General features: G+C 37.9%; 1 protein-coding gene and 1 pseudogene across 5 annotated transcripts in view; both read right to left on the reverse strand.

The window, feature by feature from the left end:
* KLHL2 (kelch like family member 2) overlaps positions 1-23378 on the reverse strand; it is a 117303-nt gene that overhangs the window by 65862 nt on the left and 28063 nt on the right. For 4 of the 5 annotated variants that reach the window (XR_001824317.1, XM_017525960.2, XM_037737573.1 and 1 more), the window contains one exon: positions 17202-17323. The exons of the other annotated variant lie outside the window; for it this stretch is intronic. Coding sequence is in view for 3 of the 4 variants with exons in the window: in XM_037737573.1 (XP_037593501.1) it covers positions 17202-17323 (122 nt within the window). In the remaining variant the exon portion in view is untranslated. The remainder of the gene's footprint in view (positions 1-17201; positions 17324-23378) is intronic. 5 annotated transcript variants of the gene reach the window in all.
* On the reverse strand, positions 3844-4024 carry LOC119470786 (annotated as a pseudogene).

Raw genomic sequence — 23378 nt, forward strand, 5'->3', positions numbered from 1 at the left:
AGAACACATGGACACAGGGAGGGGAGCACTACACACTGGGGTCAGTTGGGGGGAAATAGGGGAGGGACGGTGGGGGGTGGGGGGCTGCGGAGAGATAGCAAGGGGAGAAATGCCAGATGTAGGTGACGGGGAGGAAGGCAACAAATCACACTGCCACGTGTGTTCCTATGTAACAATTTTGCATGTTCTTCACATGTACCCCCAAACCTAAAATGCAATAAAATAAATGGGAAAAAAATAAATAAATAATGCTGTCATTTTGTAAAATAGGAAAAAAAAAAAACTTTTTTATTTGGATATGTTGATTTCCAACAAATGGAGACAAATAAAAGGCTGTACATTTTATACTGTGGAGATGCCTTCTGCAATGAAAAAGAATTGGGAGGGATAATCCACTACTGATTAGTCAAGACACGCAGAGCATGAGAAATGGAAGACACCCTAGCCAAACAATGAGCATCCGTGTGACACTCTAAACCAACTGCACATTTTAAAGATGCTTTCATCCTACTTCACATTGTTTGACAAGCCAAATTACATACAAGATGTTTCGCTTAGACAAGTATACTCCTTCTGCTTGGCTATTAGGATCTGTAGTTTATTTTCAGCTTGGGTATTTATTCCACAGGGGGAAATAATTTATGTGGTATGTCTTTTAAATCCTGAGCCATTACCAGTTTGTTTATTAGGAAGAGGCTACCAAGGGGTCCGGCTGCTCCATACATAAAACTTCTAGATATCTAAGAAAACATCCAAGCATGAAAAGCCAGCTAATGTTGTTGCTGTTGTTTTTGACTCTGCTGGCTGCAGCTATTCTACAAGGTGGAGCTTAGGGAGAAGTCGGGGGAGGAGGCAGGCAAGGTTGATGTGTTTAGAAGATGAAACACTTAGTGATGAAGAAAAGCAGATCTGAGTGGAGAGCCACAGTTGGGTGCACATAGCAGAGGGCTGGGTCTTGCGGCCAAGGCGTGGGGTTTTGAGATGTAGAAGTGTGAATAAGGAGATGGCAGGATGCCAAGGACAAACATTTCCTATGTCAAAACTCTGCACTGGGCCAGCCCCTTACATCCCAGAAAGAGGAAGGAAACTTTCTTCCTCCTCCTTTCCGGCACCCCATATGCAACTTCGCCTGCCTCCTCCCCAGATTCCACCTCTAGGAAGAGCTATGCCCGGCAGTTTAAAAAACAAAAACAAAAACCTGTCTTGCTATTAGCTCATATTAAAGGCTGATAACACAAGATCTTCCAGAATAAATCCCTTCTAGGGGCTTTTAAGATTTTAAGAGAGGTTGACTCTTAAGCAGAATACAACTGCAACTGGTGGAATTTCCAATGTTATAATAATTAATGAAGTGGAAAAGCAAAGGTAGTTTGGAGAGAAGAAATTTGGGGGCAGTGCGGCCTCAGGCAGACTGAAAGCCATCTCTCCCTACACTATCCTTTTTTCAGTTGCTACTTCTACTGCTTTTAACCCAAGGTTTCTCTTAAAAGTCCAATTTATTTGACAGTGGCCCAAATGGATAATGAAGACACCACCTACCTCTCAGGGTTGTTGAAAAATTAAATGTTGGTTAACCATTTAACACAACGCATGGCAATGACAATGTAGCACATCAGCTCTGACTCAAGGCTTTTTTTCTTGGCTTTAACATTCAACCCCATGACAGTGGAATAGCAAGATTTACTCTCTCCCTCATAAGATGATGTTTTATCCCAGATCATTCACAATATAGGTAGCTTCCTTTTCGGATCAAATATTCTCAATATAAAAGATGTAATCAGGGAAAATTTGCAAAAGAAGAAACATAGCATACAACAATGAGAAATGTATTTGATGCCTCATTAGTTATCATATCAATATAAAACAATCAGAGAGCATTTTATAACTATGATACTAAATGTTTTTACTTTTCTTTCTAGCACCTCCCAATTCAAACAACAAAATGTTTTCAGGCAATATATATTCAAACTAAAGTATAGTAAGCTTTGGCCCTTAGCATATTTTTGCTGTCACTGTAAACTAATCAACTCTTAGAAAACAAACAAGCAGTATTGATCAATAGATACCAAAAAATATAAACGTTTAAAATATTTGACCCTAGAATTATGTTTCCAAAAATCTACCCCAAGAAAAAGTTCAAAAAAAACGGAACAAAATATGTATGTGACTTTTACTTTAGCATTACTTACAAGAGTAGGAAAAAAAAGAAAAAAGAAAAAGAAAAACAGAACCAAGTAAAGATGTAACAAGATGGCAACAATTAAGTAAATTATGGTAAATCCATATGATGAAATGTTATAATCAGTAATAATAAAGACCAATAATGGCTTTAAAAGTAACTACTATTTCTAAAGTATTTGCTATAACAATCCTATTATAAAATTACATGGACTTGGCACACAGCTTTAACCTATCATCATATTAGAAGAACTTAATTTACAACAAGCTCGTCTGATCTCAGGAAACTTAGAAAATAAAACAATGTTGACACAAACAGAACAAACTACTGAACATCTCCACACCAAGTATTTTTAACACAGAGTGGACACAGTAGAGAAAGTATTCTACTCGTCTTTTTAATGACAGCCTGGCTCCTGCCCTTGCAACCATCACCCCTACAGCTGGCAGCACTGGATGTGGATCCATCCTGTCTCTAGTCAGAGACACATATCCATTAACAGGCTAAACTGTAGTAAACGCTTACAATGCAATACTCATCAATAAACAGGGATGACTCCTGAAGTACACAACAGCATAGATGACTCTCACAAATTTGTTATGAGGAAGAAGTCAGCCTTAAAAAAAAAGATTCTGTATGATTCTATTTACATAAAGTTCAAGAACAGGCAAAACTAATCTATTATAATAGAAATTGCATCAGTGGTTGCCTGGCAAGGGAGTGGAAGGTTTATTGAGAAGAGACTTGAGGCCGTAAATGCTCAAAACTTCAATTTAAGTGTGGGTTAATAGGTGTGTACATTTGTTAAAACTTAGCAAACTATACAGTTAAGATCTATGGTATGTAAATTATATCCCACTAGGGGAAAAACAAATCAAGTACAGTCAACCCTCCAGATCTGTGGGTTCCGCATCTGTGGATTCAACCAACCTCAGATCAAAAATATTCAGGAAAAATGGTGTACCTGTACTGAGTATGTACAATTTTTTTTCCCGTCATTATGTTCTAAACAATGTCATATTAACGATTATTTACACAGCATTTACACTGTATTAGGTATTGTACATAAACTAGAGATGATTTAAAGTACACAGGAGGGGATGAGTGTAGTGGCTCACATCTTTTATCCCACACCTTGGGAAGCCAAGGGTGGTGGATTACCTGAGGTCAGGAGTTCAAGCCCAGCCTGGCCAATACAGTGAAACCCTGTCTCTACTAAAAATACAAAAAGCACCTGGGCATGGTGATGGGCACCTGTAATCACAGGTACTCGGGAGGCTGGGACAAGAGAATTGTCTGAACCCAGTAGGCAGAGGTTTCAGTGAGCTGAGATTGTACCACTGCATTGCAGCCTGGGTGACAGAGCAAGACTTCGTCTCAAAAAACAAAAAAGTATACAAGAGGATGTGCAGGGGTTATATGTAAATATTAATACTATGCCACTTTATGTCAGGGACTAGAGCATGCTTGGATTTTGGTGCCCAAGACTAGTCATGAAACCAACCTCCCACAGATACTGAGGGATAGATAACTGTACTTTAAATCCATACTAAGAGATTAACCAGAGGTCAATGGACAGGATTTATAAGCCATCAAATAAATTTTCAAATGGAAACTAATAATCCTACCTGATAGAATCCAAAAGAAGCAGCAACCCCCCAAAAATGCACTTACATGACCAAATTTCTACACTAGCATTGATAAACTTATTTTAAAACAGTAGCTTGTGCAGAAGTGTTAGTGATACAGCTATATTCTATTTTCACAAGAAATAAAGCTTTCAATTAGCAATAATCGTGCCTCGGATAAACCTCATTTGCTATGATACTGTCACTGCACAAAGCTAGAAATAAAGTTTTCATAAATTATATATCCTAAGAAAAGGCACAATACACTTAAACCACATTATCAGAAGCATATTAATTTTACTAACCTAACAATGAGATTAAAATATTAAGGTCCAAGAGGTAATAATATTTTTAAAAACTGTATGTCAATAATGCTAGGGTATATAAAACCTTTGGCTGGTCTCAAACCAAACATGCCAGAACCACACAGAATTTCACAACTCTAGACTGTGACCAGCTGGACTGGATTGGAGAGATGTACCCTGAACTCTGGCAACCAGCCCGATACAACTGTGCTGTCCCACACACAGCCTCCATACCTCCACACATCACAAATCAAGAAAAAAAAAAATCACTTTGAACTGGATTTATTTATAACAAGGGCTTTAATTTATTTCTGTTTTTCTCATTCTAGTTCAAATTACTAAGACACTATTATAAGATGCTCAGTCATAATCAGGATGGAGTCATTTTTTGTTCATCAAGATAAATGCCTTTTATATACCACATGAAACTACTTAAACCATGAATCTCAAAATGATTCAACCGTGGAGACATCTTCAAGGACTATATATTTTAATAATACAAAGCCACAAGTAACTCAATTACTAACGCTTCTAGAGTACCTAGCCTTGCTCTAAATAATAAATTTTTTAAAAAGCACTTTGAGTTTCATATCCATTTAGTTTTATAAGATGCTCTTATAATATGGTTTCTAGGTTTTCTTAAACTAGCTGACCTCAACGGCCTTTCCATATTAAATAATACACTTTTGTTTATTCTATATTATTATATTGAATAAAAATAACTAGAATAGAGAATGAATGTTCTACTTGGTCTAATATCTTGATTAAAATTATGAGGATTACCAAATTCAGACTTAAAATATAATAAAATACAATACACATCAAAACTGAAATGGTAAATTAAAACTTTCGTCTCTGGATAATAAAAAATTAGTACTAACCAGGTAAAGTGATAAAATACCAATGTAACAGATTTCTAGGTACAGTACTAGAAATTAAATAAGCTCCCATGGTTATATCATAAACAACCACTAATCCTGAAGGTTTGATTCAAGAATTTACGTTTTTTTTTTTTTTTGAAGTTTTAACCTGTGTTTTCCAAGTATATCATCTGCCAAACCCTATTACTCACAAAGGACTTCTATCTCATATGAGAAAGAAAACTGAATGGAAAAGCAATAAGCCTTCCATAGATACTGCTGGGATATACATAACATTTTCTCCAGTCACTACATGTTAAACCAATGGAACAGGTGATTCTAAATCAGATTTAGCATGGTACTACAATCACCTGAGTGTTGTCTCCAGGCCAACTCAAATGCACAAGAGAGAGAGAACTCTATAGCAAATTAGGGACATTTTTAGTCTGTCCTGATTCACAAATATAAAGAGGGAAGGAAAAGTCATATGAGCTGTCTTCTACCCAGTGATCCCAAATAATTTTAATGAGTTATTCTTTTTCTTGGTCTCAAGTCTTTTATTGCTGCCCATCTCTTATTTCTGGTCAACACTCATAGGGCATTTAGATATTTTCACAAGCTTTAACTGGTATATTTTTATACCATCTTGATGCAGTGGCAAAGCATTATTGGCCTCATTTAATAGCTGAGAAACAGAAAGGTTAATATCTTACTCAAGGCCATTCTTGAAGTCAGTAATAAATTCAAGATCTGAGCTCTGAATTTCAATACAATAATTAGCCAAAATCCACTGGCCCATGAAGTTAACCAGCAGAGAGTCAACCTAAGGGCTTATTACGTACTGAGTTGTTTCACATTAACGTAAATATCCAGCATTATATGTGTAATTTAAATGATTTTGCGAAGTCATTAACAACATTTTGAAAAACTGCTCAGTAGATGTTTCTGTTCACCTTGAAGATGGGCTTTCTACAGAACTCCTTGCTACTTCGCAATATCTAAATGTGTGGCTGCAAATGAAGCATGGTCATCCTCATCTACTCAAAATGGGTGGAGGGCAGTGTAGAGGAATTGGGTCTGAAACATGATTGCAACTAAGCTCAAAACATAATCAAATATGTAGTTATAATCCCTGTCAGAAGAAATTATTTTTAACATGAGGTTTAAAATGGTCCACATTATTCAATCTCCATAAGGAGATAAATAAGAATTAAAAATACCAGGGCCCCCTGCCCTCTAGTTGAGAATCTCTGAGTCAATGAACCACTATGTATGGTGGAGTTTAGCACATTCTCAAGTGCTTGGAGACAGAAAACTACAACTACCAGACTACAAAAAATTCAGAAATGGGTTATCCAAAGAGCAATTATTTGTCAGAGTTTTCCCAGTACCATGAAAGGTAAGGAGATAATAGATTTCACAGTATGCAATCAATACTCAAATCACTAGAAAGGTATGTTTTGCAGTGGAATGACAGTTTAACAGGATGCTCTGTTATCCCTTTGAAGTAAATTCCCTATCCTTGTGATTCCCTGCTCACCAAATGATGCTCTGATTACTAATTCTATCATTTAGGTACATTTTTAGTCTGGTACCTAGATCCTGGGAATGATACACACTGGATAAACACAGTACCTGTTACCCCACTGAAAATCTAAGATCATTATGGTACATGTACTAGTGTTCTGATTTTGGCTAGTCTGAGCTATTTTCCAAAAGTCTGGTCAATTCTGAAGGAGCTAACAAAATAGTTTCTAGACCTGCAAAGCCAAGAAACAGACTGGACAAGCAATGTCTAACCCCCGTTGTGACATCACCTTCGTTGCTCACCATCTCAAGCAGGTCCATCTGAATCTCTGTACCCTGATCCAGGAGCTGCACCATGAGCCAGCATAGAAAACAAAGCACGCTTTCTGGATTACCACTGAGTACCTATGTCTTCCTGGTATCCAAGCAGTCAACATCTATTAGTCATCTGTTGGGTATTTCCATGTTAGAAATGCATGCTAAAAATAAAGTCTAGAAAAATAAAATATATACACAAACAACATAGAAATCACTGTATTTATGCATAATAACATATATTCAGTCACATCTCTGTTATTTATGAAACTTTTCTCTCTCACACTCCAGTAACTTACAGCTAAATTTTCCAATTCTTCTGACCACACTACATAGTAAGACTTTTTACCTCACAACCTAGAACTCAAAGTTTCACAAACCATCTGCTATTTTCTGAAATAGACTTTAGGCTTGAATAGCATTTCCTACTCTTGCCTCTAAGTTTTCTCTTAAATGCTATTAATGACCTACTAAGTTTATTTCTTGACTCATTAGTTGATCACCATCCACATGTGAAAAACAAAAATGCTGCTATAAGGCCTGGAGATGCAACTCCACAGTGCTACTTCCTTTCTCCTTTCTACAAAAACCCCCGCTCCTTGGAAGCACACATCCTCTCACCTTCCTCGTTGGGACTATCTAACGACACCTCAGTCACTCCTACTCATTTACAGGTGGCTTTTTTTTTTTTCCTGGCCAACTTCCTCCAATATACCAAGATGGTACAGGTGGTTCTAAATCAAAGATTTAGTATGGTGCTACAATCACCCCAGAGTGCTGTCTCCATGCTAACCACTCAAACACACAAGAGAGAGAGAACTTTTTAAAACCTAAATCACCATTCCCTCCACCACAATTTCTGACAATTTTTGATAATATAAATATCCAAATAGAACATCGCAGTTTCCTGAGTTCCAACCACCTCTTCCTCCTCCACTCTTTCTCAACTACCTACTCATGTAGTCTTGTTCTAGACTTTCTTACTCCAGAATAATTTTTAAAACATGGAGTAGAGCCAATCTCCCAGTCAACCTCAGCCAATCTGCAAATCTATAAATGATTTTTTATTAAGCCACTGAACTTTGGCTACTTTGTTCTGTGGCATTTTCGTGGCAATAGCTAACTAACACATTCATCACCTTTATACCTTTATACCTAAGTATAAGTAGTTTAACGTGGCTGAAGAAAATCATATAACCATTCTACCTGATATTTATGACTGCAAATCACCCAACATGGCCTGACAATTCGACTACACTTCACTAGTAAATTCACCTTCATCCTTTACAAGACAAGGATTTAACATCTTTAGCTCTAATCTCCAATATCCCTTTTTATCATCTTCCTTTTGGCTGATTACCTGCCACAGCCTTTATAATTATAAAGGCCGATAAAATACCTACCTTTCCACCATCCAAGCCACTAACTTGTATCTGACACCACAGCCTGCCTTCTGTCTGGTTAACAATCGGAGTTTTCCTGCTCCATTCTAAGATAAACCCCTTCATTTTGTTTCAGATGCCAATCTCTCTCACTTTCGCAATTATGCCCCTTCTTTCTTTCTCCCCTTTGTCACATCAACTTTCACTTTTCTACTAGGTTATTCTAATTAACATATAAACATGCGTTAAAATACTATCCATCAAAAAACAAAACTAAACAAAAAAACACCCTTAAACTCATCATCCCCTTCAGCCAGCACATTCTCTCCCCCTTCATAGCAAAAGGCATTGAAGGAACTGTCTGTACTGAGTCCACTTATTCTCAGTCAACTCCAAACCAGTTTTCATTCTTACCATCACATCTAAATAGCTTTTTCCAAGGTCACTAATGACCAGTGTGACCACATGATTTATCATCCACACTGGAACATTTCTGAGTAAAATAAACACTAATCAGACAAGACACCAGATTAATAGGCATAAAATGGGACTGTCTCAGGCACCTACACTGATAAGGCTCAATTCACTTTCCTGACCTATCAGGAACATCTGACACAACCAAACACCTTCTCCTTGAAGCACTTTCTTCTTAGAACTAGCATTCTGTGACACCACACACACCTGGTTTTCCTCTTATGTCACCAGCTACTCCATCTCCCTCATCTGCTCACCTAAAATCTGGAATGCCCCAGATTACGTCTTTGGCTTGCTTTCTCTATCTACACCACCTCTCAAAGCGACCTCATCCACTTCAATATGCCACAAATATGCCAAATCTACTTCTCCAACCTGACCCCTCCCATCACAGAACCAACCTACTCAGCATCTCCACTTATAAGTCCAACTGGTAAAAGTTAACCAAAATAGAACCAATAATTCCTAACACCCCAAAAATGTGTCCCCATTCCATGTCTTCACCATCTCAGACAACAGCACCATAATCCACCCAGTTGCTCAGGCCAAAAACTCAGGAGCCATTCTTGATCATTCTCCTTCCTCCATCCCATCATGCAAATCCATTAGTAAATTCCATTGGCCCTACCTCCAAATATCTCCCAAATCTATTGTTGACTATCTCAGGCCAACAACCCAGGCCCAAGCAACTAGTTTCTCACTTAGCCTATCCCAACAGGTATCTAAAGGGCCTCCAACTTCTTCTACTGCCCCACAGTCCATCCTCCACACAGCAGATGGGAAAGGGGAACAATCTGTCTAAAAATAAATTCTCTGCCCAAACTACAACTGGAACAAAATCAAACCTCCTTATCATAGTCTACAAACCCCGCTTTGTCTGGCCCTTTCAACCTTTCTAATCTCATCTTCTCCACTCTCCCATTTTACTCTGCTCAAATAATAATCATCCTTTTCTTTCTGGCCCATAAAACATGTCAAGTTTATTTGCATCTCATGTCCTTTGCTCTTTCTGCTAGGAATGTCACTTTTATATCACTCCCTTCTCTTCACTCAGATCTCTGCTCAAATGACTCCTCCCCAGAGAATGATAATGTAAAATTCACCGGTTTCTCCATCTGTGGGTATATTATTTGTCTCGTCCCTACCCCTCCTCTACAATGTAAAGCCTTTCAAGATAGGGACCTCATCTGTCCTGCTGGACATTGTAATGCCAATGGTTGAAACAGTGTCTGGCATAGAACAGATACCCCATAAATATTTAATAAACTATTGATTGAAAGATGGAATTCATCAGGGTCAATACCGGCAGTGAAAAAAAGAGGCAAGCTCAACAGCTTAGATATAAGGAAGGGAAAGGGCAAGCCATGTATACAAAGCAGTAAAGTGGCTCTTCATCCTTACCTGATCTGGCCTGATCCAGCTACAGATCTTAAAAATCTTAGATCTTCCAAGTACAGTTCAATCCTAAACTAATCCTGACCACAAAGATTATTGGGCACCTAATCAGTATTTACAACCTAATACCACAGAGCTTATTGGGCACCTAATCAGTGTTTACAATCTGGCGTTAATCTTGCTGCCCTAAATGTGGTGTGCTCCCCTAAGTACCCTCATGCTTGCCAAACCACAGTGTGAGTCCTAATGCCCCACATAACAAGCCCCAGACCCTGGGTTTGCTACCCAGTTTCCTACGGGAATACAGACCCTCCACAATCTCAAACTTACTTGGTTGTGGTCATTACAATTGCTCAGCCCTTACCAAATCCCTTTCTAGACAAGCCAGAAACTTAAGAGCTGCAGGATTGAGTGTTCACCAGGGCAGCTCTTCCTGGATAAAGGCACTGCCATCAGCCTGATAGTAGATGCCACCACCACTACCAATACCATGAAAGTCCTGTTGCCAGGATCTCTGCAGCACTGCATTGAGACCTGAATTTGTAACTCACATCTAAATATTTCAGTTTGGATTGCAAGCTACCCTCAGTTTTTTGTTGTTGCTATTTTGAGATGGAATCTCACTCTGCTGCCCAGGCTGGAGTGCACTGGTGCAATCTTGGTTCATTGCAATGTCTACTTACCTGGTTCAAGCGATTCTCCTGTCCCAGCCTCCCGAGTAGCTGAGACCACAAGTGTGTACCACCTCACCTGGCTAATTTTTGTATTTTTAGTAGAGATGAGTTTCACTATGTTGGGCAGGCTGGTCTTGAACTCCTGAGCTCAGGTGATCTGCCCCCTTTGGCCTCCCTCCCAAAGTGCTGGGATTACAGGCATGAGCCACTGGTGCCTAGCCTACCCTCAGTTTAAAATTTACTTTTGAAAATGCCATAAACAAAACAACGACAACAACAACAACAAAAACCACACACACAAAAAAATACTTGTTGAGTGCTTGCTCCCCCAGGTCAGTTCTCCAACTCCTAGCCCCATTCATCACTGGCTCAAGCCCCAATGTCAATCAGGCTATTAGTGACATCCCAGCACATTTCACCTCTGCAAAAACAAGTTATCTAATGACTGATGTTCCACAGCTCTTAGATAAGAAAGAATTGCATTATCCACCTTTTATAGACAAGGAAATAAGGCTCAGAGAGGTTAAGCAACTTGGACAAGATCACATGGCATTTAAATAGCAAAGCCAAGATCCAAACCCAGTCTAAGTATGTACTCTATTTATTATGCTTTTTTCCCTGTTCATTTTTTTTCCCTGTTCACCAGGACCAAGTACTTATCAGATACTCCATCAATGTCTGTTTAACTGATAGGTTGTCTTAAACAACCATTTTTAAAACAAATCTCCACCTAATGGGAATTTCATTTCAATGTTTATCCACACAATATAGACATACACACAGCAAAAGCACTCTTCACCGACCTCCACTTTACCTACTCAGCTGATGAACCAACTCTCTCCCTGCCGTCAGTAAGTACACTCTACTGTGCTTGTACATGTCTGTTCCTCCAGCTGGGATGCATTTTACCAACTCACACATGTTGGATTTGCTCCCACATCTGTTTATGATACTTGCACTTATTGAAATTACACAATTTAGGTAAATGAATTCAATGAAATGTGAATGTAAAAAGAGCTCTTTCTACGAAAACTAAGTTGGCTGCTTTGGAGTGGCTTGATCAATGTGTTACTGGAAAAAAAAAATAAATGTTTTCAATCCAATTAGACATGGGAGGAATGAAAGAGAAACTGTATAATTCAAAGATTTTGCACTGAGATTTCTTTTCAAGTATCTCATTTCTTGCTGCACTAAAAAAAAAAAAAAAGCCTGGAAATTATAGTTGGTGCATGATTACGGAGTAGTTTTTGCAAAAAAAAACGTGTGGCTCTCAAAACAACTGATCATACATAGTTTTACAAAGATTGGCATACAATTGTAAAACTACATGTTTCAGGTTAAAATGTTTAGGGTACACATGTATTCTGTTTTGGTGATTTCTCTACTTTGGCAGGCATTTTAATGATTAAGCCAACTTTAAACTTTTTCATCTATGTCAACAGGCCTGGTACCATGTCAGCCCCTCCATTTGATGTCTCTCTTTTGGGAACATGCAGAGTAAAACACTGTCTATACAGCATACTCCTAGCAGTAGCTCTGGTGTGATGCAAAATAAAAACAACCTGCCCTACGCCACCAATAAAATGGACACACTATGTTGAATTTTCTACTATACTGAAATTGTGTTAAACATTTAGTCTATTACTAATAATTGATTTTAGATACCCCTTGAAAAACACTCATTTAAATTCTATTTTATTTCTAAAGAGATATTTCTGTCTCAAATAATTCCAATTCATCTAACACGTTTCATGAACATTTAAAAACCCATCCAATCAAAATGATCAGATGTTTCTCAATTTCTTCTAAATGACAAAAAGTTCTAACATAGAATCTGTAAATGAATACTCACAATATCAGTTTAGGAATGAGGGCAGTTACTTTCATGGGCACTATTTATTAACATCATCACCTTTGTTTTCAACACTTACGTCAAGTGAAAAACTCTTACCTTCTTTTAGCAACCCAACCAAATACCCAAAAGCTGAGCAGTCAAACTCATATAACAAAACTACAAAACTACAAATTTACCAATGAAGTAAATGCTTTAAGAAATTCGAGATCCTTTAGGATTCTCCAAAACTATTAATTGATACATCTAATGATGTCACATATATTTTGAATAATTTTTGGATCATGAAAAAAAAATTTCAGTTATAAAGACATTTACATTTTTGAATTTATAAATTCTTTATAAGCAATACTAGTTAATGACAATTTAATAGTTGCCGTGTGATGTTGAACAAATTAGTTAACCTTCTTAAGCCTATATCTTCAATCACAAGATTAGGGTAATATCTACCTTATATGGAGGCAAAACATCAAACAAGATACATATAAAATGCCTAGCATATAGCTGGAGATATAGTCATTTGAAAATCCTTTATATACACACACATACACACACACACACACACACACACACAGAAACATACACATACACTTACACATTTATATTTTTTATATCTAAAGCCAAGTATTCTTGGATGAGAGCAGTGGCTCATGCCTATAATCCCAGCACTTAGGGAGGCCAAGGTGGGCAGATTGCTTGAGGTCAAGAGTTCAAGACTAGTCTGGCCAACATGGGGAAACCCCATCTCTACTAAAACTACAAAAATTAGCCCGGGCATGGTGGTGCGTGTCTGTAGTCCCAGCTACTTGGGAGGCTGAGGTGGGCGAACTGTTTGAACCTGGGAAGCGGAGGTTGCAGTCAGCCAAGATCATGCCACTGCACGACAGCCTGGGCAACAAAGCAAGACTCTGTCTCAATAAAATAAAAAGATTTAAAAATTTAAAAATAAAGCCAAGTATTCTTAAAAGTAGGAGGTGGGGCAAGCAGTAAGGTACACAAATTCTCTGAAAGAGTACTGAAAGTGTATGTAAAACTTTGTGTAGATAAGCTAATGTGTCCTTTCCTGAGGAAACGGTCCACAGTTTTTCATCAGATTCTCAAAGGTGTCCATAACTACCAAATGTCTAAGAGCGTACTTTTCAATAGCCTTGGGCTGTATTTTCTCTATTTCTTAGATTTACACAGTTCATAAAGTTTACTTTGAAGCTCTAGACACAAGTTAAATTTTAATTCACTCAACAGCAACAACAACAACAAAGCTGAATTACAAGTGTAGTCATAGATAAAATACTGGTTTTCCTTTTACCTCTCTTAAAAAAAAAAAACCGTGTAAATTCATTTAGCTCAAATTATCCTCCAACTTTGCCATAAATAAAACGAAGTATCCAAACTTGAAACCAAAGTTTAAAAACCTAAACAAACGAAGAAACAACAGCAGCAGCACAGGCAAACACACAAAAAACTGGGAAATCTGGAATGGACAAGAATTAAGGCCCTACAGCTTGTATAAATCAGAAGGGACGATAATAACAGTAGTCCCTTCTTTGGAGTTAATTTTTTAAATTACTCATTCCCTCATTCTGATTCCAAATTAACAATCTTCACTTCAAATATCTATTATATTGCTTAAAATGAGTGTAATAAGGATACCATATGGTATCACGGAAGAGACCCTACCTTAGGAATCTGGGAAACCAGGATTATAGCCCTGTTCTGTCACCAACGGACTGCCAACAGATGGCTGTACCTCAGTGTTCTATGGCACAATGATTCTACATCAAATCATGCAATCCCAAAGATACTTTCTAGCCCAAGATTGTACTTTATTGCTAAAACGGGAACTTACAAAACAGAGGTCACCTGGAAAGATTTGAGTCTAGGTCTAATGAGAAAAATATACCACTAACAAGAAACATGAATTTAAAGTTCTGTTCCCACTGTCAGGAGCTTCAGGGCATATAAACTCAGAGCATGGTTTTCAGTTAGGGCGACTTAAAACTTCAGCTTAACAAGAATAACACCAGACACCTCTACCATACTGCTTCTTTAAGGTGGACAGTACTTTATAAGAAAGAGTTAACAAAGTATAGATAGACCAAAAAAAAAAAAACCAAAACAAAACAAAACAAAAAAACACAAAACAGAAAAAAAGAGTTTGGTGTATCTTGATATATATAGTCTTATTTTATATTTCATTGAAAAACACCTGTTATGGAAAAAGTAGCTAATTTTAATCAAATTTACTTCTAAACTACCGTTTCCAAAACAAATATTTTTCAATGGAATATAAAAGAAAGCTTTACATACCAGGATACCCCTGTGCTGAAGAAACATTCCTCCCACTCTTGAAAACAAACAAATGCTATACAAATGTTAAGCATTTAATAAGTCTGCCAAATGTATCTCTTAGAATGTATTCCTGCATATTCTAAAAGCTAAGCAATATACCCAAGAGGCAAATTAGCATGGCAAGAGTTTTCTGAAAGGCTGTGATGACTAATATTTCAGGACTAGAACATGATAGCTATTAAAAGAAACATGAGAGGCGTTCTCCTAATTCCTAATAGGCCAATGTCCCCACCACAAGAACTACTACAAACAGCATTCAGGGCTGAATTCACACAGTTTAGTCTCTAAGGCCTAAATGATTTTTCTCAATTTTCTCCCATGTGACCCATTATGTGAATCAAAGAAATCAGTAATTCATTTGTTGAAGGTCAAATATAAGGGCATAATGAGGTCCATGCTGTAAAATGAATAAAGAGAATGAACAAAAAGAAACTGAGATAAACTCTTGTTGAAAACAATGCCCCAGAATGTAACAAATAGTCTAAACATACCTAAAAGACCAGAATAAGATGACATATTAGTGCAGTGACCTCATGACATATACCAAATACTTTCCTCCATGTTAAAAAAATGTTCTTCTAGCATCTGATGTACACATTGAGAAACAACCTCAATATTGACCAAGGTTTTTCAAATGCCTTACCTTATAACTGGAACTTCCAAGCAAAGGCTAATGAGGCCATCTGGGAAAGATGACCAGGAAGCCTTACTACTGCCAATATTTCACATGGAACAATCGATAGCAGGTCTTAACAAGTTAAAGTGCAAAGATTTCAGTCTCCGAATTCATTTTGTAGCATATTTCAACTAGTTAGAAGAGATAAAGATTGGGCCCATAATTTCCTATTTGTATAAGTAGAATTTAAAGATTACTTCCTAAGAATTTAGTCCTAGTTATTTTTGTTGTCCTCAAAACACAGTGTCCCTGTTGGAAGGAATATAAATAAACACACATTTTCATATGGCAATTTGGCATTGCTATCAAAAAATTAATATACGCATGTACTCTTTGATTTACCAATTCCATTTTGAGGAATCCAGTTTATAAAATTTTGGGATGCAAATATAAAAATGCCCACAGATTTCACTGTTTTTATAAAGGTGAAAAATCATACATACATATAGCTGATTAACATGAGTTAGATCCATAAATATTAATGTATGAAGACCTCTAAGACACTGTTCAGTTCAAAAAACAAGTTTTAGAACAAGTATAGTATTTCTTATATAAAAAAATCGTGTGTACATGTTTGTGTGAATAAATGCATGGAAAATGGTCTGAAGGGATTCACGGTAGATAACAGAAGCCACCCTCTAGGGAAGAAGAGTGACCCTTTAAGCAAGAAGAGCAAATCAATGTATGTGGACTGGGGTAGGTTCAAAGAGATGGGTAGTTTTTTAAAAAACTCTTTAAAGAGAGATTTTCACCTTTTACTCCACATCCGCCTGTATTATTTAAACATTTATGTAACACACATAAAATATTTGTTCTTTACAGAAAATACGATGCAACGTCAACTTTTAGCTAAACTCCAGAATCACTTAAAGAGGATGCTCAAAGAGTAAAACAAGCAATAGACTGGGCATATGGTAGTTCACACATATAATCCCAACACTCTGGGAGACTGAGGAGGGTGGATCACTTGAGCCTAGGAGTTTGAGATCAGCCTGGGCAACATAGTGAGACCTCTCTACAAAAATTAAGAAAATTGGCTGGGTGTAGTGGCACACGCTTGTAGTCCCAGCTACTTGGGAGGCTATGGCGGGAGGATCAGTTGCGCCTGGGAGGTCCACTTGCGCCTGGGAGGTCAAGGCTGCATGATCCATGATCATGCCACTGCACTCCACCCTGAGTGACAGAGCAAGATCGTGTATCTTAAAAAAAAAAAAACAGAGAGAGAAATAAGGAATATTGGCAGTCAAAAACATTCTTTGTAGACTATACCCTTCAAAAGAATAAAGAAAAATCATAGGCAGCATCAATCAACAGTTATAAAAGAATATGACACTGTTTTCATGAAAGAACAAGCATCTTTCAGAGAACTAAAGGACGTGTATCTTAGAAGTTAAAGAATATAAAAGATACTGAACTCAAAAACATTACTAAAAAGATGTAATCTTTCCAAATATTTTTTAGAGATACAATTTTAACAATGAATCCTATTATTTTGGTGCAAAACGTACACTGTGTGGGTATGCTTTTTTTATTTAAAAAACTGTTATGCATAAAGAGCTAAATGGTGTAAAGTATTTACTCTTACCTGTACATTTTCTTCTGTAACCTGAATTTCTGCAGTGTAAACGTAATCAATTAGCATCCTCAGGGTCCAGCCATCTACCTCTTTTATTCTAACTCTCTTTGCTCGGCTTTCACTCATCTCACCTAAAACACAAAGAAACAAGAGTGATGTTACAGCAAGACACTGCTGTGGAAGTTCTAGTGCTAATACAGATCGATACATCTTCTTGCCACTCACTGTACTCAACAGGCAGCATAATCAGCCACTTTTTGCAGGCTGAAAACACTCCCCCTTCTCTTTCAAAAGCTTACCTAAGCAAATCATAAAATGTACTTTTGTTACCCATTTGTACTTGAAAATCATATCACAACAATGAATGTGCCATATGTCTAGCTGTATAAACTATTCTTGTGGCTGTAGGATCAGTAACTGAGGCTGTTCCTGCTTTGGGGCATTTGTTGTCTTTATGGATTTCTAGCCACAACTAGAAGAGTAGCCACATTACTGCCTTTGGCTAATGGCAATGAATGTCTGCTGAAAAGGACCCACCTGGTTAGCGTTACTCCTTCAACTAACATACAGATGCCTGTTGGGGCATGCAAGGCCTGCACAGACACAGAGGCTCCACCCTCAGTGAGAGGTCACAACCCTCATGCAGGAGACAATGAGAAAACAAATTACTTATGATGCGGAGGGAATGCAAGGCAAAAGAGGAATCACATGCGAGTTAAGTCAGTAACAAAGCTTGTTACAGATATCTTCTAGCTCAGGTTCAGTTCCTGCTTGTCATCTGCAGCAACTGCATGCTGAAGTCATTTCCATACCAGCTTTATTACTAAAACCAGGTATGCTTCTACAAAACTGCCAGCTAAAAAAAACAGTACAAGATTTCCTTCCTAATACCTACTTGTGGAAAGAAATAGGGAAGGAGAAAAGAGAAGGGATGGTCCCTAAGCCAAAGAGACTTGGGAGAATAGGAGGTAGGTTTAAGCACCTAGGTGTGGACCACGTACTATGATACAAGGAGACACAAGAACTGAATGGGGGTGGGGAGGAATTCAATTAAAAAGGCAGTCGGCCCAGGTGGTGGCTCACACATGTAATCCCAGCACTTCAGGAGGTCAAGGTGGGCGGATCACCTGAGGTTAGGAGTTCGACACCAGCCTGACCAACATGGAGAGACCCCATCTCCACTAAAAATACAAAAATTAGCCAGGCGTGGTGGCACCTGACTCTAGTCCCAGCTACTCGGGAGGCTGAGGCAAAAGAATTGTATGAACACAGGAAGTGAAAGTTACAGTGAGCCCAGATCTTACCATTGTACTCCAGCCTGGGCAATATGAGCAAAACTCCTTCTCGAAAACAAATAAAAGAAAAAAAAAACAGGGCAGTCCAAGAGTAATGCTGAAGGCCATGGGAAAAAAAGATTCGGCTCTAGAATTCACTAGGTTTTAAAGATAAAAGAAGCATGAGAACATGCCACCATTTATCACCTTCACTTTAACCTAACATCTACTGTTAAAAAATAACATGGCCTCAAGATTTCTTGAAAGCTCACTTCTTTTTCAGATACAATGCACTGTCAGCGACCACAAACTATCAGAAGAGTCTATGGAAAATCATAATTACACAAAATTCCTTTGTAAACACAAACCCTGGGAGAAGAGAAATAACAATAGTGGTATACTTTTAACGCTGTGCTTCCCTGGAGATTATCTCTGACAAGATCTCAGACAGAAACTGTTCACCTCAGGGCTAAAATAGCTCAAAAACTACCCTGCTACTTCCCAGGAAGAAAAACACCTCTTTGTATTAGGAGAGTTAATGAGAAAGATGTACCTACACCTACATAGCAGGAAAAAAAGAGGACTGATTACATGTCTGTTGCTACAGCAAATGTTTTTCCCCTGCTTGCAGAAGGTGGGAAAAAGGGAGGTCAAGGAATATAGAAAAATAAGTCTTCATCCGCATATAAGGAGCCTTCCCCTATCCTATTCTTCCTGGATCCTATGGCTAGTTGGGGTCTGTATAATCTGAAGACTCTTTTGTGCTAAAAGTTAAGACATTCTAGTGATTCCCACTTGGACTTTAGACAAAAGCCATAACCAATTCATCTACAGGGCCCCAATAATATGCAAAGCCCTTCAGGGCCTGGGGTAACATGAACACAAAGCCACGTAGCCAGTACTCAGTTAGGCGTGACTTAGCTTATCACTGAAAAATAATTAGTCCTCTGCCAATAAGATGCGTTTTGTTAGTTCAAATATTTACATGTCATTTTTAAGATTATTTTTCTCCCCAGAAAACTGTATTTGCTTCCAATGAATTCAATCTCAATTATATATTGTTTTGAAAATGTTTTAATCTATTTTATATTAATTTACAAAAACAGAAAAAAACTTGCTCATGATTGCATTAATGGTTTAAAAATTCTAATTACTATGAATCAAAGCACATACTAAAGAGAAGTGTAAAAGTTATTTATATCTGTTTTCAGTTGTTACATATTACCTTAGTTATTGCCCTTTGCTGTGTTTTTAAAGGGAATCTTTAAACAGTATGGTTTCGTGAGATTTATGTTTGATAATGCATTTTTAAAACTATCCAGTGAGAGTCCGGTGCTGTGGCTCACTCCTGTAATCCCAGCTACTAGGGAGACTGAAGCAGGAGGATCACTTGAGCCCAGGAGTTTAAGACTAACCTGGGCAATATAGCAAGACTCTGTCCGATTTAAAACAAACAGGATAAAAAGTTAGTCTATCCAATGATACTGTATATAGTTTATCCTTACCATTTGTAACTTCCCATAGTCTCTACAGAGAGTAGAGTTTCTTGTTTATGTTTTGATCACATAACTCTGAAGCTATAAAAGGACTCTGAAGCTGCATTACACTATCCACACAAACACCTATGTTAAAAACCTAAGTGAGAGTCATCCTTGACTCTCTCCTCTTCCTTACCCACCAATCCCACAGTTCACCAAAACTTGCAGAATTAACCTTGGATAGATCTCAAATAAATCTTCTCACCTTCTTGCCATTGGGGATCCTATAATCTCTTGCTAACACCAATGAAGCAACGTCCTAATTCTTTCCCTGCCTCCAGTATTGACTCCACAAATCTGACCACGGAGCTCAAAAATCCTTTGGTTTCTCCCAGTCCAAGCACACATGTCCAGCCTTTGATTCACTGTCTAGCCTTCTCTCTCTCTCTCTCCCCCTTTCCCCCACCATTTCTAAACTTGAAATACATTAATAAGAAGCTGTTCATTGTTTTCTATAGATACCAAGCAATGTCTTACCCTGATGCTGTTGTTGAGCACTGTCCTCTCTGTCACCCCACCCACTCATTTCCCAGGCTAATCTATACTAGAACCTCTCTAGGCAGACTTATCTGTTGGTGACCCAAGGCTGGATTAATGCTCTTGCTCTAGGGACACTGGGGTGCCTCAAGCAAATCCACTCTGTAGTAATCAACTCTTTACCTAGTTGTCCTCTGAATTCTTCTTGAACTCCTAACCTGAGGTGATCCACCCACCTTGGCTTCCCAAAGTGCTAGGATTACAGGCGTGAGCCACTGCGCCTGGCATTCCTCTGAATTCTTAAGCCCTAAGAACTGGGATGAAGCCTTTCTTATGTCTGTATAATATGCCTCACATATGATAGATATTCCAATCAATACTGGCTGGATAAGTAAATGACTAGATGAATAAAAAGTAAAGCAAGTGCCAATTTAAAATGTAGCATTTTGGCTGGACGAAATGACTCACGCCTGTAATCCCAGCACTCTGGGAGGCCGAGATGGGTGGATCATTTGATGTCCGGAGTTTGAAACCAGCCTGGCTAATGTGGCAAAACCCTGTCTCTACTAAAAATACAAAAATTAGCCAGGCATGCTGGTATGTGCCTGTAATCTCAGCTACTTGGGATGCTGAGGCAGGAGAATTGCATGAACCCGGGAGGTGGAGGTTACAGAGGGCCAAGATCGCACCACTGCACTCCAGCCTAGGTGACAAAGCAAGACTCTATCTCAAAAAATAAATAAATAAAAATAAAATACGGCATTTTTACTTAACATAATTAGTGGCACTTTAAAATTAGTCTTAAACATGGATATTCTAGTTATGAAGGATTTCATGCAACAAACATTTATTGAACATCATGGTCTCAAACTCATGGCCTCAAATGATTCTTCCGCCTTGGCCTCCCAAAGTGCTGGGATTATAGGCATGAGCCACTGCACCCAGTCTCATATCTACTTTTATTGAGAAAAGGAGGGAAGTCCTCCAAATCACAAAAGTGTAAAAACATATATATGGCTGAAAACATTTCCCTCTTACATGCCTGTAGTCCCAGCTACTCGGGAGACTGAGGCAGGAGAATCACTGGAACCCAGGAGGCAGAGATTGCAGTGAGGCCAGGTTGCACCACTGCACTCCAGCCTGGCGACAGAGCGAGACTCCATCTCAAAAGAAAAAATTCCATCTCGAGGACCTTTAATCAGGGCTCCTGAAGCCCAACATAAACTGGTAACTTCACTTATCCATTATGACATGAATTTATCCAATGAATAAATGAAAAGTGAATAGGTTTAAAAAGACAAATGCTAAAATTCATTTCATTTTTAAAATTCTATGATTCTAATTTCAGTTATTTAGCACATGAAAAATCTGAAAACAAAAACAAAAAACAAAACAAAAAACCAAAACACCATAAAAGTGTAATACAGAAACTTTGACTATGCTGAAATCCTAAGAAATAAATAACAAAGTTATAGCTACATTTAATAAATTTTATGCCATTACTTTGCAAGTTTCACTTGTCATCTACTCTAATCACTATCATCCTTTTGTTCGTGGGTTACAAAGCAGTTGCTGACACACAGGCATTTTTTGGCAAGCTGACCCAGGTGCCCCAACAGCCACTCTCTACGGTGGTCAGGGTACGTAACTCTCCAGTTCTACAGCAAATCTAATGCCATCATGGTAACTGCATTGCCCTGCTAGTTTTGGTCTGGTTTGGGTAACTTCTGAGAAAGGATTCTTAGCTCCTAAAAGAGAGTCCTCCTTCCTTGAGATGTGGGGTCCACTCTTGCAAGCATCTTTCATTTTAGGAGGGGAACAAACCATAGGATATTTTTATTGAGGATAGCAGGGTAGAGAGACAGAAGGAAGAAGATTCTTGATGAAATTCTCAAGCTGTAGATCCAATCATGTTTGGTGCCCAGCCTACTTTCTTACTATTTAAACCAGTTTGAGTGAAGTTTTCTGTTACAAGCAGCCTAAAATACTCCAACTTAAGTTCTTTGTGTACCATTCTATTTAATTATTTTCAGAGCCATCATCAATACCAGAAATTATCTTTTCTTTGTGTGTTTACTTACTGTCTAATCTTTCTTCTTCTTCCTAACTAGAATCATGAGAACAGAAACTTGTTTTATTCATCACTATAAGTCCCAAAGCCTAGGACAATGCCTACCAGAGAAGATGCTCAATAAATATTCCTTGGTGAACAAAAGCATGAATCTTAGATAAACATAACCATGTATACAGCTATTTAAAGTATCACTTCTTAATCACACAAACAATAATCTGTCTTTTCCTACTCTATTTTACTGAATCATGTTCAATATGACAAAAGAAATCAAAAAGTACACCAAAAAAAAGACTAAGAATAAAAATTCAGGATTCAGTACTTCCCACCAGATTTCAGAAATGTTAGCCTGTGGCACAAATAAATCTCAGAAGTATTTGTTAAGCAAACAGCTTTCTAAATGTCACATTTGTAACCAACAAGTAATCTAAAAACACAGGAACCCAAGATGGTATGTTCTTTCTTAAGTAATAAACAACCTGGCCTTGCTCTAAATAGGCCCATACTTCACAAAGTAAAACCCTGTGACTACATCACAAATTACTTTTCACTTCCCTTCTTTACTCAAATACTCAGAACTATGATGAGTAACATAATTATTTCTTAAGTGATATCATTTAAATGAAAAATTCACCTACAGTTTATGAGATTAAAAGAGTCAACAAAAAACATCTGCATATTCCCCATTTCCTAGATAGTCACAGGAAAACAAAAGAAGAGTAGGGCAACTCCCTGTCCCTGAGCAAGAGGATGAAAATGTACATGATGTTTGGTGGAATGAAAGCATCCAATGGTCTACTTGTTAGCCTCACTACAGATTTTACCA

Source organism: Cebus imitator, unplaced genomic scaffold, assembly GCF_001604975.1.
Source record: "Cebus imitator isolate Cc_AM_T3 unplaced genomic scaffold, Cebus_imitator-1.0 Scaffold40, whole genome shotgun sequence".
Taxonomy (NCBI): domain Eukaryota; kingdom Metazoa; phylum Chordata; class Mammalia; order Primates; family Cebidae; genus Cebus; species Cebus imitator.